This window comes from Gossypium hirsutum, chromosome A07 (assembly GCF_007990345.1).
Source record: "Gossypium hirsutum isolate 1008001.06 chromosome A07, Gossypium_hirsutum_v2.1, whole genome shotgun sequence".
Taxonomy (NCBI): Eukaryota; Viridiplantae; Streptophyta; class Magnoliopsida; order Malvales; family Malvaceae; genus Gossypium; species Gossypium hirsutum.
Window position 1 is genome coordinate 23,228,496 of NC_053430.1, and position 13,155 is coordinate 23,241,650.

At 31.9% G+C, this 13,155-nt stretch overlaps 1 protein-coding gene across 1 annotated transcript; it reads left to right on the top strand.

Moving 5' to 3' along the window:
- Positions 1–1,058: 1,058 nt before the first annotated feature.
- Positions 1,059–5,162, top strand: LOC107953227 (probable LRR receptor-like serine/threonine-protein kinase At1g56140). The gene is made up of 12 exons (XM_041074118.1): positions 1,059–1,124; positions 1,316–1,360; positions 1,499–1,560; positions 1,674–2,052; positions 2,191–2,386; positions 2,489–2,662; positions 2,864–2,982; positions 3,081–3,281; positions 3,348–3,413; positions 4,047–4,213; positions 4,346–4,496; positions 4,602–5,162. Exons 4-12 carry the CDS (start codon positions 1,810–1,812, stop codon positions 4,998–5,000), a joined length of 1,716 nt encoding a protein of 571 aa, XP_040930052.1. The 5' UTR covers positions 1,059–1,124; positions 1,316–1,360; positions 1,499–1,560; positions 1,674–1,809; the 3' UTR covers positions 5,001–5,162.
- The last annotated feature ends 7,993 nt before the right edge of the window (positions 5,163–13,155 follow it).

A 13,155-nucleotide genomic window follows, 5' to 3' on the forward strand; every position in this document is an offset into this window, starting at 1 on the left:
AATTTAGTCCTTTCTTGAATTAATATATCATAATATACTTCTTAATATTGACATAACTCAAAATTTCCCTTTATGTCACTTTATTTCCTTATTTTACTATATTAAGGATAATATCTTACTGTAAAAATTTTCAGGGTATTACATCCATAGTTGAAAATATCAATTTAAGACTTACAGTTTTTACTTAACATTATTAATCTCTTTCATACTACTGAATTTGTCAGGTTTCTTGGAAATAACAGACTATCAGGTTCCATTCCTAGCCAAAAGAGTGAAACTCTTCGAACCATGTAAGTCATCATATCTATTAGAGATATTCATAGGCTGAGTTTAGCCCGATTTGAGTCAAACCTATGCATGGTATTCATACCATATATAATTGACTAAGCTTATTAATTTAATAGTTAATAATTATATATTTCTTTTACTATTTTATATTTTTCATTAAAATTCTAAACATAAATAACTTAATATGTATTTTAATATTTGCATTATAATATAGTAATTTTAAGTTTCATATAATAAAAATTATATAATATATAAAAAATAATATATTATAAACTAGTATTTTTTTTTAATCTAACTCAAGCTTATATTAGAGCTGGAGCTCGTAATATCTTTTGTCCAAACCTATATCATATGATATTAAGTATAATTAGCCAAGGGGAGATTCAAGGGGTTAGCAGGGACCACTCTACAAATTGTCGTAAAAATGCCTTTTAGCCCTCTAAATAATTATCGGAAAATTATGTTTGGTTTCAAAAGTATTATTGATTTGATTGTTTTAGAATTCATAAAATGTATGATAAATTTTGATAATATTTTTAGTTTAAATTTCACTTATTTTATTAGCTAATATATTTATTATTTTTTCAATCAATTAAATACATTCATTAACATTAATCATAGTATTAATATTTATCATTATATCTGATGAAAAAAAGAGTAAGCATCTTCCATTTAGTGAACCATCAAATAGAGTAAAGCAGTTAAGTTCTCCTGATTTTGGCAATATATTCACGATGCATACTCACTTTCTTCCAAGATGCTTATGTATGCAGAGATTTATCATACAATTTTCTATCAGGAAACTTGCCTTCTTGGGTAAATTCACGCTTACAACTGTATGTATCTTAAACCAGGATGCTTCCTTTACTTACCTTTGGCTTTCCATTTTTAACACTGCTTCGTAGCATATGGCTTCTTCTTTTTTGGTGCTCAAATGGAGCTTTATTATTGTTGATATCACACTCTAAAAAATGTGCCAAATGCAAATCAATACCAATAAGAGCTTGTTTCATGGAATTTTATGCAGGAACTTTGTGGCCAACAACTTCACACTTAACAGCTCAAACATAAGGTGAGTTATCATCCCGCAACACCCCATTTTCTCTTCTCCTGAACTTATCTCTATCATAACAAATGCTTACTATTATCTCTACTATGCAATGCATTCGTTTAAAGTTTCTAATCACAAAATTGTTTTGAAATTTCTCAGGCTTTTACCAGGATTAGAATGCCTTCAAAGAAGCTTCCCATGCTTTAGAAATGCTCCACGATGTACAAGATAAAACTTTGAAACCATTATCTATTATTGAGGATTTACTTATAAGATTTAATCCAGGCCAATGCTTAATGATTTTCTAACATATTTTATTGTCCGACATTGGTAGATGCAAACTTTTCAATCAAGTGTGGCGGACCAGAAATGATATCTGATGGGATATTATTTGAGGCTGAGAATAGCACTCTTGGTGCAGCAAATTTTAATATAACCAGTACACGTAATTGGGCATTAGCAATGTAGGTATGTTTGCAGATAGACAAAATCAACAGTATGTGGAAAACAATGGAGGACAAGTGAGAAGTACCAACACTCCAATGATGTATCAAACTTCAAGGCTATCCCCTGGATCACTCAGATATTATGGCCTAGGCCTTGAGAATGGACCCTATACTGTAAGATTGTTCTTTGCAGAGACAGGTTTCCCAGAGCGAAGCTCAGGTTCTTGGACTAGTCTAGCAAGGCGTGTTTTCGATATATATATTCAGGTATTATTTCATTTGAAGTAGAAATTCATACCATTCTATTCCCCTATATTTGCAGTGTTTCTATTATCACAATTATGTTCATATAGTTTTACACTTAGAAATACTTCCTGCTATAATATCTCATCAATGCTTCACTAGGGAACCCAAGGATTAAAGGATTTTGATATATCAAAGGAGGCAGGTGGTGTTCAGAGAGCAATAACTAGGAATTTCACTGCTAATGTAACTGAGAACCATCTTGAAATTCACCTGTTTTGGGCTGGTAAGGGGACTTCCGGTACACCAGAAGAAGGTTATTACGGTCCATCTATTTCAGCTATTAGTGTTGTTCCAAGTAAGACACCTTAACACTTTTGAATCCTCATGTAATATAAGCATGCTTTATGTGCTTATCTTTTTTGTTCTTTATTTCTAATACATCTGTTTTGTTCCTCAGATTTCATACCAACTGTTAGTGGGATACCGCCGGGCAATCCTAAAGAGAAGAACCACACAACATTGATTGTTGTTGTTTCAGTTCCTATTGTAGCATTGGCTTTGATACTTATATTTGTAATCCTTTATGTGAAAAGAACGAGAGAAGATGAGGAGGAGGAGGGTAAGAGCATTAGTTTGTCATAAAATAATTCATTCTATTAGATAATATGATTATTCATTTCATATCAGAAAAAGGTGCATCTTGACATCTATCTTCAATATCAATGGATTAGTTTATATGAAAAGACCCCCATTAATTGAAAAGAAAGGAAGTCTTCTGCCTTTAAAACTGGGATGCTCAGCGTGTTACTAATTGTGTTACTTAACTCTACAGTGCTTCTTGGCATCAGCCCTAGACCAAACACATTTAGTTATTCTGAGTTAAAAGCTGCCACTGAAGACTTCAATCCTTCAAAGAAGTTAGGAGAAGGGGGGTTCGGAGATGTGTACAAGGTAAACATGTCTAACATTTTTACCGTGTTAACTTGCTTATCGTACAATGATAAAATTACCAAGAGACGAGCGTTTACTAAATCCTAGTATGCTTTTAGGGTACACTTTCTGATGGGAGAGTTGTAGCTGTGAAACAACTTCTAGTAGCATCAAACCAGGGAAAAGATCAATTTGCTGCCGAGATAGCTACCATATCAGCAGTACAACATCGTAATCTTGTCAAACTATACGGATGCTGCATTGGAGGAAATAGGCGCCTCCTTGTTTATGAGTATCTTGTGAACAAGAGCCTTGATCAGGCACTTTGGGGTATGATATAATAATTTTATGCTTTCCACTCTTTGTTGATTAATGAAAAACTGTAGGAGATTTGTTACACTACAAATGCAGGACAAAATGATTTGCATCTTGATTGGCCAACACGCTTCAATGTCTGTTTATCAACTGCAAGAGGGATAGTGTTGGAGCTAAGTGCAACAAATAGCAAGGTTCAACAAAAAGCTTGCCGAGCAAGAATCGAGACTTGCGGCAGAAACAAAGAAGAAAAATGAAATAAATTTTAAGCAAAGCTAAAATAGAGAGTATATGGATGAAATCTTGATTGAATTCATTCATATTTTTTAAAATGGCATAAAGCCTATTTATACAAGCTTACAACTTAACAACTTAGTTGGAATACAACTAAGTTTCATCATTACATCCACTTAAAATAAATCACCACCTACTACACTAACAAACTTAGTTGGAATACAACTAAGTTACATCATTACATCCACTTAAAATAAATCACCACCTACTACACTAACAAACTTAGTTGGAATACAACTAAGTTACATCATTACATCCACTTAAAATAAATCACCACCTACTACACTAACAAACTTAGTTGGAATACAACTAAGTTACATCATTACATCCACTTAAAATAAATCACCACCTACTACACTAACAAACTTAGTTGGAATACAACTAAGTTACATCATTACATCCAAATAATAATAATAATAATAATAATAATAATAATAAAACATGTGATTGCTACATGCTAACCATTGCTTCAATAGATAGCTTATCTTCACGAGGAGTCTAGGCCAAAGATTGTTCATAGGGATGTCAAGGCAAGCAATATTTTGCTTGATGCAGAGCTCTGCCCGAAGATATCTGATTTTGGATTGGCAAAGCTTTATGATGACAAGAAAACACACATCACCACACGTGCTGCTGGAACAATGTAAGACCTTCCAACCTTTTTTGTTCATGAGTCATGCATTAATTAGAAGCTGTTATTTTTGTTCCCAAGTTGCTAGATTTAGTATTTTAATCAATAAACATTATTCATCAATGCAATGGAATTATCTTGAAGTGGCTACCTGGCACCCGAGTATGCAATGCGCGGGCATCTTACAGAGAAAGTAGATGTTTTTGGCTTCGGTGTTGTTGCTTTGGAAATTATAAGTGGTAGACCAAACTCATATAATGCCTTAGAAAATGACAGAACTTATCTTCTTGAATGGGTAATCCAGAAGTAAACCTTTCCCTTTTGCAGTACTATTTGTTCAAAAACCTTGTTAAATTTTGAATGACTTACGATTATTAATTTGTTCCTACAATGTGTCTAGGTGTGGACCCTGCATGAAAATAACCAACTCTTGAGTCTGCTTGATCCAACATTAGTAGAGTTCGATGAAAATGAAGCTCTCCGAGTGATAAGGGTGGCACTTTTATGCACCCAAACATCACCATCTATGCGGCCACCCATGTCCCGTGTTGTTGGGATGCTTGCGGGAGATATTGAAGTGAGCAATGTTACAACAAAACCAAGTTATATAACTGACTGGGATTTTAAGGATATAACAAGCACCTTTATGGATGAAGAAGCACAAACATCCATTGGATTTGATCTTAACAGCAGCGACATCAAGAGTAAGAACATGAGTGTTTTAGAGGCAGATGATCGACCAATACTCTCTCAAGTAAATATTACTGAATTTAAGGAGAGTATTCAAGAAGGAAGGTGAGAGATGTTTGTTCTATGCCTGCTATACTGTGTTAAAAAACATAGAATTTATGTTGTTTCTTCAACTATGTCTACTTTGTAGTTTTAGAAACTATCATTTCTATATATAGTGAGTTGTATTGTAATAAACATATAACAATATTAGGAAATTCAGATAAACAAAGACTTACTGTGTTTAGAATTCTTTTCTTTTGTTCAAGTTTAAACTTAAATTTAGGATATCATGTAATAATCATTGAGATAATAAACTTAAAATATGATTACGCTTTCAAAGAAATAACGAAATTTAAAAGGTTAGAATTGATATTATTAAAAAAACAACCATAAACTTTAAATATAAACTGTAAAACAAAAGAAATGACGAAATTTAAAAGGTTGGAATTGATATTATTAAAAAAACAACCATAAACTTTAAATATAAACGGTAAAACAAACCTCAAAAGTGAAAGAAATTGAAAAGTGAAAATATATATTAAAAGTTAAATTTTCTATTTTTAGCTCTAGTTTGGAATGTAGCAATTCAAATTTGACAAAGATAACAAATATTTTATTCATTAATGGTAATTTGTTCAGTAATTGGTAATTTGACATGCTAAATTACGTGTTAAAATTGGGTTGGTAACATTTACTCTATCCCATCCATGGAAACATTTCATCAAACAGATCGAACATGCACATACTAGTTTTTATGACAGGTGCTATGCAAGTAATATATAAAATTTATATATACTGATTTCATTTAATAATTTTTATAAAATATAATTAATATAAAAATTTAATTTAATTTCAAATTTTAAATAAATGTACTCAAAATTTAAATCGTAATATTAATAGAAATAAATATATAATTTTTCTCTATTTTAATTCTACTATATGCATTTAAATGTGAATTATTTTAAATATGAATATTATAATATTTTAATGAAATTATGTTAATTAATTTAGTGTAATAATTTTAAAAACAGATAATTGTAAATTAATTATAAGTTATTTTTAAAAAAATTAATTTTTCAATAGGAATATATATTTTCAATCAAGTATCAGAAAGCTTATAATATTTTTATAAATATATAGTTTTTAAAATTGTATTTTATTATCAATTATTTTTATGTATGTTATATATCAATTATTATTTTATGATTAATGTTTTTCACTTGTATTATAAATTATTTATTACTACGTACATTTAAATTTATATTATTATTTACTAATATTTTATATATAAGTCGAAAATTACTTAATCAATTACCGTAGTAAATATTATATTAAAGTATAATTTCACTTTGAAATATTAAAAATGATGGTACATAATTAATAATTTATTCCTATGCTATCATAGTACCAATCATGTATTATGATAGCATCTTTCTACAATTTTATTAGCTATGGTTAATATTACTACTATTTATAAAATATTTATTATTATGTTATTTATCATATGTGGAAGTATGTCTCGTATTTCAACCAAAATAGTGTATGACATCACAATAAGAAAAAGCTTTTTGTCCCGAGAAGCAGCCAACATCACGACGAGAAGAAAGTCCTCATCTTGACGACACAATCCTTATTCGTTCTGACGACTGAACGCCACGTCACAATGTGGCGACCTACTCCTCAAGTTTCTCAGTTTTCTTCTCTTAGTTAAACTTTGTTTTATATTTTCCACTTAAACTCTAATTAACCTAAGGTGATTCTAATCATAAATGCTACGAATTTCAACCTATAAATATGACTTAGTTACTCTAGGTTTTAGATACAACAATAGAAAATATTAAGATTGAAAGAATTATGTTATTTGATTTTGAAGGGTTTTTTTCTTTTGGGATTTCAGGTTTTCTTTTAATTCTCTCCATCTCTTGTATTCTTTTTTTATTTAGTGAAATCTCCCTTGGCCCGTAGTTTTTATCCTCTTCGAAGAAGTTTTTCCACTTAAATTTGTATGTTCGATCTTTTCAATTTTCTACTATGTTTACTTGTTAGTTGCATAGACGGGTTAATTCCCAACAAACTGGCATCAGAGCTAGTTCGATCTCCATATTCAACCCATTCAAAGATGGCAACAGTAAGGTTCGATACTGAGAAGTTTGACAGAATCACAAATTTTAGTCTATGACAAGTTCGTATGACAACAATACTGGTTCAAAACAATCTGAAAAAGGTCGTTACAGGGAAGAAACCCGCAGATATGGATTAGTCAGAATGGGAAGAGCTTGATGAAAAAGCTCTATCTGCAATTGAACTATGCCTCACGAATAATGTGTTATAGGAGGTTCTGGTGGAGAAAACAATGTCTGCATTATGGAGGAAATCGGAAGCCTTATATATGACGAAATCTCTAGCCAACAGGTTAGTGTTAAAACAACGTCTCTACATGTTCAGAATGGCCAAAGGTGAGTCCATTAGATCCCATATTCTTGTTACATTTCTTAATGATCTAAAGAATCTCGAAGCAGGTATTGGCGGCAAGGATCAGGCTATGTTGTTGTGTTCTTTGCCCTCTTCTTACAAAACTTTTAGGGAAACCCTAATTTATGGGAGAGATAATCTCTTATTCGAGGACATGAAAGGAAATCTACTAAGCAAGGATAAACTCGACAACGAATTTGGCCAAAATAAGAAGTTAGATAAGCAAGCTTCAATTCTAGTTGCAAGAGGTATACAACGATCCATAAAGCCAGATTGAAGTAGATCTAGGGCAAGATCTAAATCTAGGAATTTAGATAAACAATTTGGCTATTATAAGAAGATAGGTCACATTAAGGCAAAATGCTATAAACTTCAGAATAAGAATAAAAAGGGTCTCGAAAATGATAAGAATGGTAAACAGAAAACAGAAATTGCTGATGCTAGTGTACCCGACGATAAAGAAGAGGATTTCTTGTTAGTGTCAATGAGCAAAAGCTCCAAGCTTACTTCTGAATGGGTCTAGATTCAGGGTGCTCTTACCACGTATGTCCAAATAGGGATTGGTTCTCCGCGTGCAATTCAGTTGAAGGTGGAGTTGTGCTGATGGGGAATAATTCTTCATATAAGATAATCAAAATAGGAAAAGTACAAATCGGGATGCACGACGAAATTATTCGAAAGCTGTCAGATGTTAGGTATGTACTGGACTTAAAGAAAAACCTTATCTCATTAGGAATTTCAAACTCTAATGGTTGCAGGATTATTATTAAGTCAAATGGCATAAAAGTTTATCTAGAGCTCTCGTTGTAATGAGAGGACAGAAAAAGGGCAGTTTATATGTTCTGCAAGGGTCAACAGTAACTGCTGTTGCTGTAATTATAGAATAATAATCAAAATCATCGCCACATCGCGACGATGACCAATATGACATCACGACGTGATACTCTCTCTACAGATTTTGATTCAACCAAACTTTGGCACATGCGAATCGGTCACATGAGTGAGAAAGGTATGACAACATTGTGTAAACAATGCCTTCTTAAAGACACTGGAGTCGGTAAGTTAGGTTTTGCGAGCACTGTACTTATGGGAAACAAACACAAGTAAATTTTGATTCAGTGATGCACAGAACAAAAGGGACTTTTGACTATGTCCATTTCGATTTATAGGGTTCGACTCCTGACATCTCAAAAGGAGGTAATAAATATTTCCTAACTTTTATTGATTAACATTCCAGGAAAGTTTAGTTTTATTTTCTGAAACAGAAAAATGAAGGTTTCAAAATCTTCAAATAGTGGAAAACACTATTAGAAAAACAAACCAGGAAGTCCGTGAGGCAGTTGAGAACAAACAATGAACTTGAGTTATCTTCATCCGAATTTAAAAACTACTGCAAATGGGAAAGGATAAAGAAACATCGCACCATTGTAGATACTCTGCCAAAAAATGGAGTTGTAGAAAGAATGAACAGGACCTTGTTGGAAAAAGCTCGATGCATGATTTCAAACACAAGCCTAAGGAATGACTTTTAGGCTGAAGCTGTAAATTTGGCAAGCTATTTAGTAAACTGATCTCCACATTAAACATTGAACGGTAAATTTCCAAATGAGATATGGTCAGGTAATCCTCCAAATTATTATAATCTTAGAATTTTTTATTGTCCTACTTATGTTAAAGTTATCCAGGGAAAGCTCAATCCAAGGGTTGTAAAATGCATTTACCTAGGTTACTCTGCTAGTATGAAAGGTTTCAAACTGTGGTGTCTAGAAACCAACAAAACTATTGTTAGCAAAGATGTAAGTTTGATGAATCTGCCATGTTTTGAATAGAAAATGGTCACCAACATTTAAAAACACAACAAATTAGAGTGTCTCAAGCAAGGTGGAGCCGAACAAAGAAATAGGGGTGACATTGTGACGATATGAAAAGCCATGTCGTAGTCCCTACGAGCCCAACGTCGTGGCGACACGACGAAATTTTGGTTCTTACAAAGCTGAAGTTGTTTCGGATCAATTTTGGATTTTATTCAACTTTCAGGTATCCTCACCATCTCAGTTAACTAATTATAAGTTGGCTCGTGACAGGAAAAGATGAGAAATTCGACCACTACAGAAATATTGTGAAGGAAACCTAGTGGCATATTCTTTAAGTCTTACAGAGAGAATTGATCCTGCCAACCCTTCATGCTATTCTGAGGTAGTTCATGTTGGATCTGGTGTCCTAAGTGTTGTATTTTTGTCAATATACACTTGTAATTTTTTTCGAACAGATTGGTTAATAAAACAAGTTCATTGATTACATTAATATATTTTGTATAATTGTCCTCACATGGTTTTTTGTACACAAAGCAAAATGGAAGAAAATGTTAATCATTGATTATCTAAATATTTAACAATACTAAGCGATATTACGTGGTCGGATCGTAGTACGAAAAGACAACTTATATTAGTAGAAGAACCTAAACATGTCCTTAGTCTAATCAGAAATGAGCAAACCGATTGAAAGAATAGCATGTCGTCTATCAAGTCCAATTTGGGAGATGCATTATCTTGAGCATCAAAGGGGATGACTTCTAGAAGATAGAGACATAGATGTGATTGATAGTATATCGGACAGGACAAAAAAAATAGATCCTAAATCTATTTATGGATTTATTCACTTGTAACGTTCATAGTATGGCATACTTAAATCCTGAGTGGATGGTGGATTATGTATGCGTGACTCATACACTTTGATATAAGTAAAAGCCTGAGTTTAAATAGAGAATGAACCAAAAGTTGGTGCGTTGGGTGTATGACTTCTGTAGTATGTAGCATCATTCAAAGTAGTGGAATCTATAGTCCAAAACATGGGTAAATGATATATTCTCTTTGGCATTACATGATTGATGAAAAGTAAACATGGTCATGGGTCGTCCGTCTTTATGATGGATGACTTGATCACTATTTGATAGTGATTGACTTTTCATGAAGAAAAATGTAATGGTTACCATGAGATAAAATATGATCATATTGGGAGAACGAATATTATCCTAAAGAGATCAATGATATCCTATGAGAGTAACACACTTATGACAAGGTTATTGGACGAGCACTGAGTAGTTGCTTTCGTAATTGTATGTCATTAGGGAGAGATCTATCACGATATTATAGTGGAATGATTTCGTGATTAAATGAGTTTTTAATTAATAGGAAAAAATTCTGAACTTTATTATAAATCATTTGAGCATCAACTACATATTTTCAATTGGTCCTTCTGCTAGCTTATTAAAACCATAAATGAATTTTGTGTTTAAATAAAAATGAACGGAATGAATAGAAAAGGAGAAATAGGAAATATTCATGAATTATTATGGCTTTATCCGAAATGGAGAAATAGAATCATTTGGAAATGAATGTAGGTTTCCAAAAATGAAAATGAAAATTTGCAATCTTATATAGGATTACTTAAAAAATGATGGAAGAATGAGGTTATGTTTTTGGACTGCTTTGAAGCTCAGAAATGAAAATAAATCATTTAGTCATACTGAACATGTTTAGTTGTGACATATTGAATGAATTTTCTCGAAATTTTATCGGGGGTAAAATTGTCAAAATTTTACCGAGTAAAATTGGGATGCGAAAATTATTTAATATGTAAATATTAAAATTTATTTTAGGAAATAGAAAAACTAAATCGAGTTGGATCATATTGCAGAATACTAAGTCAAAAAGGCTTAAGAAATACTTATAATTGGACCCGATATGAGGGAGGCCCAAAAGCCTTCATATAACATGAAGGGCGCAAACCGAGTAAAAATATAAGGATGAGTCATTCACCCTCTCCTACTTTAAGTAGGATGTTGTTTTTCTATTTAAAATAAAACTCTATAACTCTATAAGGGTTTTACCTTCTTTTCTTATATATAGATTGCACTGGTAGAGCTATTAATAGAACTTTTGAGAAATTGTTATTCTGTCGAAAAATTGCGAGAGTTTATTCTCAACTTTTAAATATATTTTTCTAGAATAACAATTTTATCTGTTTCTATTAAAGAAGAGAGAATTTCCATTTTCACCCTAAAATGAGAGAAAACTTTTTCTAATTGTGTGTTTCGATTCAATTGGTTTGAGCCCACACTCAAAGCAGTTTGTGGTATGAGAATAGCATAGAAAATCGTTTGGCTGAAAGTCAAGAACAATGAACATTCACTAAGCTAAAAACATTGGTACGAATTCGGTTAATGTTTATTACTATAAATATCACAAACCGAATCAGTTTCCAAATTTTTAAATTTTTTGTTGGGCAAGAAAACCGTTTTCAAACAAGATTTTTCAAACAATTGGTACAAAGATCCAGGTTTATGTTATTTTTATGATGTAAATCGAGACTAAGTCTCTCTCTTTATCTTGTTTGATTAATATTTGATAATATGTGACATTCTTGTAATTATTCACATGTTTAAGGGAATGTATGTGAATGAATACAATATTATATATATATTTGTTATATAATTATTTTTTTCCAAGGTTGTGGTTCTTAGGAAATGAACCGTGGATTATCATCTCACATAGGATTATTTTTTATTTATAGAATTCTTATGAATAGGAAACAAAAATAGGACATAAATGTAATTTTTTCCAAAAGGAGTTCATGACGAGGAAAATATGAAGCGATGGCAGTCAAAGACACAAGCAATGCCTTATTTTTAAAAAAATAGAACCTTGGAAACCTTGGCTGGCAATTTTATTTTATTAACCATCTCTTTATACATCTGTTTAATAATTATTTATGGTATAATTGTGATATATATGTATGAGATTATCCATAATCGTTCGATCAAAGATAAGAAGTGTGGTAATGAGAAGGCGCATGTCTAGGATTAGATCTGACTAGGAAAGACGGTTTTTAAATGGTCAAATATGACTCACCTCCATTTCCTGGGATTCTACCTTATGCATGGGTCACATTCACTTCTTCAAATTTTTCCCTAAAATAAAAATTATGGAGAACCAAAATTGTTTGATTGACTCTTGTAAATAATCAAATGTGAATATTGTAAACTTTCCATAGCATGTCATGCATACATTTGATAAGCATGCCATATAGTTTAGGAAAGAATGTCACATGTACTTGTCATACGTATATTAATCATACATTATTGAAACCAAAAATTAAAAAACTTGCATTTTTTTTAAAATGTTGAGTGGGAGAAGGTCTCTAAACAAGACCTGCGGCCTCTAACAATGGTCTCTTGTGATGGCATGAAAGGGATTTACCTCACAGTAAATGTTGTCTTGTGAATTTCATTAAAGAAACTTCCTAAAAGTAACCAGAATTTTCTTATGATCATATGATAGTTGGACCGGCCCCTATGGTAGGTATTATCATGCAACACATTAAGAAATTTTATCTTCAAAGAGGATAACTAGTCACAACATGCTACTCGGTGAGATTGTCCCAAGATGACTCATTTGTGGTGCATGATGTGATAGGTGTTGAGTTGATGGTTATACACTCAATATCATTTAGTTAAGTAACTCCCCAATGAGCTATGCTTAAGTTAGAATGATGGACAAACGTTACACAATTATTAGTACATGTGAATGCCTAAAGAATTAGGTTCATGTACTAATTGGATGGAAATCCATGCTCCTACTAGTTGATCATGATCACCCCAATGTAGCTTCATTCAATAGGTGTAGGAATTATCGTTGCAACGACTTACAAATGTTTTTAAGGTTTAATGTAAGACACATGCATTATCTTAA

Bases quoted from the DNA above. Each gene is read 5' to 3' on its own strand.
- LOC107953227 (XM_041074118.1), top strand. From the start codon at position 1,810: ATGTTTGCAGATAGACAAAATCAACAGTATGTGGAAAACAATGGAGGA. The intron at 2,053-2,190 runs GTATTATTTCAT...ATGCTTCACTAG, and splicing joins TTTTCGATATATATATTCAG to GGAACCCAAGGATTAAAGGA. The intron at 2,387-2,488 runs GTAAGACACCTT...TTTGTTCCTCAG, and splicing joins AGCTATTAGTGTTGTTCCAA to ATTTCATACCAACTGTTAGT.